The following is a 2,983-nucleotide window of genomic DNA, read 5'->3' as shown; positions in this document are numbered from 1 at the left end:
GTAATTAATGTTTTGTTCCAGGTTTGTATGGTAACATTGATGAAAGTATACTCACGTACCGTTACATGTCCAAAAATAGCCGCGTCCTAGGAGCCGCTGTCACTGTTAGGCCAGACATTGGCACGGGTGAGACCCCTCCGTGGTGGCTGGGGACTGGGCGCCTTAAGCAGAGTACTACTTATATGATGGCTGACACCCTGCCTCTCTTCTGTAATAACAAACCGACGCCTACCTATGCACCTACCAAAGTACTCACTTCAACAAATGCCAATTTAAGGATTGTTAAAGTGGAGCGAAAACGAAGCGATTAGGTCCAGTAATGATAATGGAAACGCAAATGGCTGACCTGGCCATAATTGGTGCTGGTAAATTCGCCCCTCTCATATCCTTAGGCTCTTTTACCCTATATGTTCATCAGGAGCTTCTGTAGCTAACCACAATTAAAAATTGATCGCGACAGGCTGGCACGGTCTCGCGGCCGCCAAATCAGCACTCGCGCTCGATCCCAGTGTCAATCTGGTGGTTCTGGATTCCGCCGCATCAGTGGGGGGTGTCTGGGCAGAGGAACGCTTATATGCGGAGCTCAGAACGAATAACCTACTGGGATCATACGAATATGGTGACTTTCCTATGAGGGACAACGTTCCCGGTTTAGTTAAACCCGGTGAGCATATGTCAGGCAGAGCGATGCATGAATATCTGAACGCGTACGCTGCCCACTTCGGGATCCTCGACAAAATTAAGTTGAATTGCAAGGTTGACAGCGTGGAATACCCCGAGGGAGATGATGGAAGGGGAAAAGAGTGGGTCGTTAGATGCACAACAACAACAGAACCAGGACACGAGAAGAGCAATACCATACGGACGCGGAAACTGATACTCGCTACGGGCCTTACCTCGCAGCCGCGTATTCCTACATTCTCTGGCCAGGAATCTTTCGGCGCGCCATTGTTCCACGCAAAAGAATTTGCCCTTTACCAAGACACCATCTTCGCTAAACCCAGTAATGACAACACAGGCGACCAACATGCAGGCGCCCGTGACGACCACACACCAATAACGGTACTCGGCGGAAGCAAATCCGCGTGGGACACCGTCTACGCCTGTGCGTCAAAGGGACATCGCGTCAACTGGGTCATTAGAGCCTCTGGGACTGGGCCCGCGTGGGTGAGCCCGGCCGCTGTTTTCTCGCCCTTCAACCTCCTCCTCGAAAGCCTCCCTCTCGTGCGTGCCTTGGGCTGGTTCAGCCCCTGCGTCTGGGTGAGCCACCCGATACGCAACTTCTTACATGGGACATGGCTCGGCTGTATTATTGTGCGTCTGTTCTGGGCCTGTCTGGAGTGGGATATGGTTCGGGTCAATAGATACAGCGATCATGAGGAGACGGCGAAGCTAAGACCCTGGTTTAAGCCTATCTGGATGGGGACCGCGGTGAGCATTATCAATTTCCCGGGTGATTTCTTTAGATTGATCCGGCGGGGACTGGTGAAGGTGCATATTGCCGATGTTGAGCGGCTGGAGCCTTACAAGGTCGTTCTGTCCAACGGCGGCGACAGGCTGGACACGAGGGCACTTATCCTGTGCACAGGCTGGAAAGTATCTCCAGGCATTCGGTTCTTGCCGGATGGAACCGAACAAGAGATGGGCTTCCCGTGGGCTGCAGACCCAATTGATCAGGAGCTCGTTAGGCAAGCCCGCAAAGACATATATACGCGTCTGCCCATGCTCCACACCGGCCCAGAGAGCAGGACCTACCACACGAGGGATGCGGAGGGTCAAAATGAAACTGTTCTGCACCCCTTCCGTCTCGCGCGTTTCATTGTCCCACTAGGACTATGGGACGACCACAGCATCGCCTTCCTAGGGACCGTAACCACGTTCAACACATCCTTTGTTGCCGAAGTGCAAGCCCTGTGGGCGCTAGTCTACCTTAACCACGGCCCTGAGCTTCACCATCATCATCAAGACAAGGAGTTAATAGTTAGCGAGACAGCACTACACACAGAGTTCTGTGCGCTGCGCTCCCCGGCGGGCCATGGGGTACGGACTGCCGACTTTGTCTTTGAGGTCATGCCGTATTTGGATCTCTTGCTTGGGGATTTGGGCTTGAGGACTGCGAGGAAGGGGTCGTGGTGGGAAGGTTTGTTTGTTCCGCACCGGCCGAGGGATTATGCGGGGTTGGTGGAGGAGTGGAAGGCGCGACTATCTTCATCCCAGGAGGGGGGAAGATAAAGGATACTTAGCGCTATAGAGAAGACTCTGTACGGGGTGGCTCCGCGTTACTGTTCATGGTAAATACTTTGATGGGTTTCATTTATGGATGTTAGCACAAGGGGATCTAAATGACCTTAGCCACTAGGCAGACGACATGAATCTAGATTACATATCACACTGATAATGTTGAACTCCGTTGACCATCTTCCCTAGAGCAGCTTTCTCGCTAGCCTTGTCTATGATTTCGAACATCCAGCAACGCACTTGGGTTAGAACTTCCAAACACGGCGTAACACACCGTCAAGGCAAGAAAAGCATATGACAGAGCCGATTGGGAAAACATCGGATGGGAGGTGCGGACACTCATGAGACCATGAAAAACCCTGACCCTATAGAGGCGCTTCATGCTACGGTAGAAAGGCTCACATAAGAAGCTGCAAGAGCGATCGACCGTCAGACTTCGGGCCTGCACTTATCTCTCTCTGCAAAGCGGTGGTCCACCGCGTATTTGAACCCTCCACAAAAAGAGGTAAACCAGGAGTGGGGGCATCCTGCCAATTTGCTTCCGATGGGTCGATTATACGAGGTTGATCTGTATTGTCACCAAAAGAGCTATTGGTCATGGCGAATATGTCCAGAGGAGGGGTAAGCTAGAGCTGTACTACGTAAGTGGTTAGCCAGGTATGCCTCATGCCCAATGAACACCGGAAGCCGCCACATGGCGATAAGCAATGATAATCACGAAAAAAGCTGTCAAGCCTTGCCTACC

The 2,983-nt window shown here is 52.2% G+C and overlaps 1 protein-coding gene across 1 annotated transcript; it reads left to right on the top strand.

The window, feature by feature from the left end:
- Positions 1-337: 337 nt before the first annotated feature.
- Positions 338-2,232, top strand: N7446_007937 (monooxygenase; the record flags this gene model as incomplete). The annotated part of the gene is made up of 2 exons (XM_058516682.1): positions 338-365; positions 461-2,232. The coding sequence occupies 2 exons, from the start codon at positions 338-340 to the stop codon at positions 2,230-2,232; spliced, it is 1,800 nt and encodes a 599-aa protein (XP_058370328.1).
- Between the last annotated feature and the right edge of the window lie 751 nt (positions 2,233-2,983).

Source organism: Penicillium canescens (assembly GCF_028828765.1).
Source record: "Penicillium canescens strain IBT 15451 chromosome Unknown utg000005l_segment0_segment0, whole genome shotgun sequence".
Lineage (NCBI taxonomy): Eukaryota > Fungi > Ascomycota > Eurotiomycetes > Eurotiales > Aspergillaceae > Penicillium > Penicillium canescens.
Note: the sequence above shows the minus strand (reverse complement) of the source record. Positions and strands in the feature narration are given on the sequence as shown.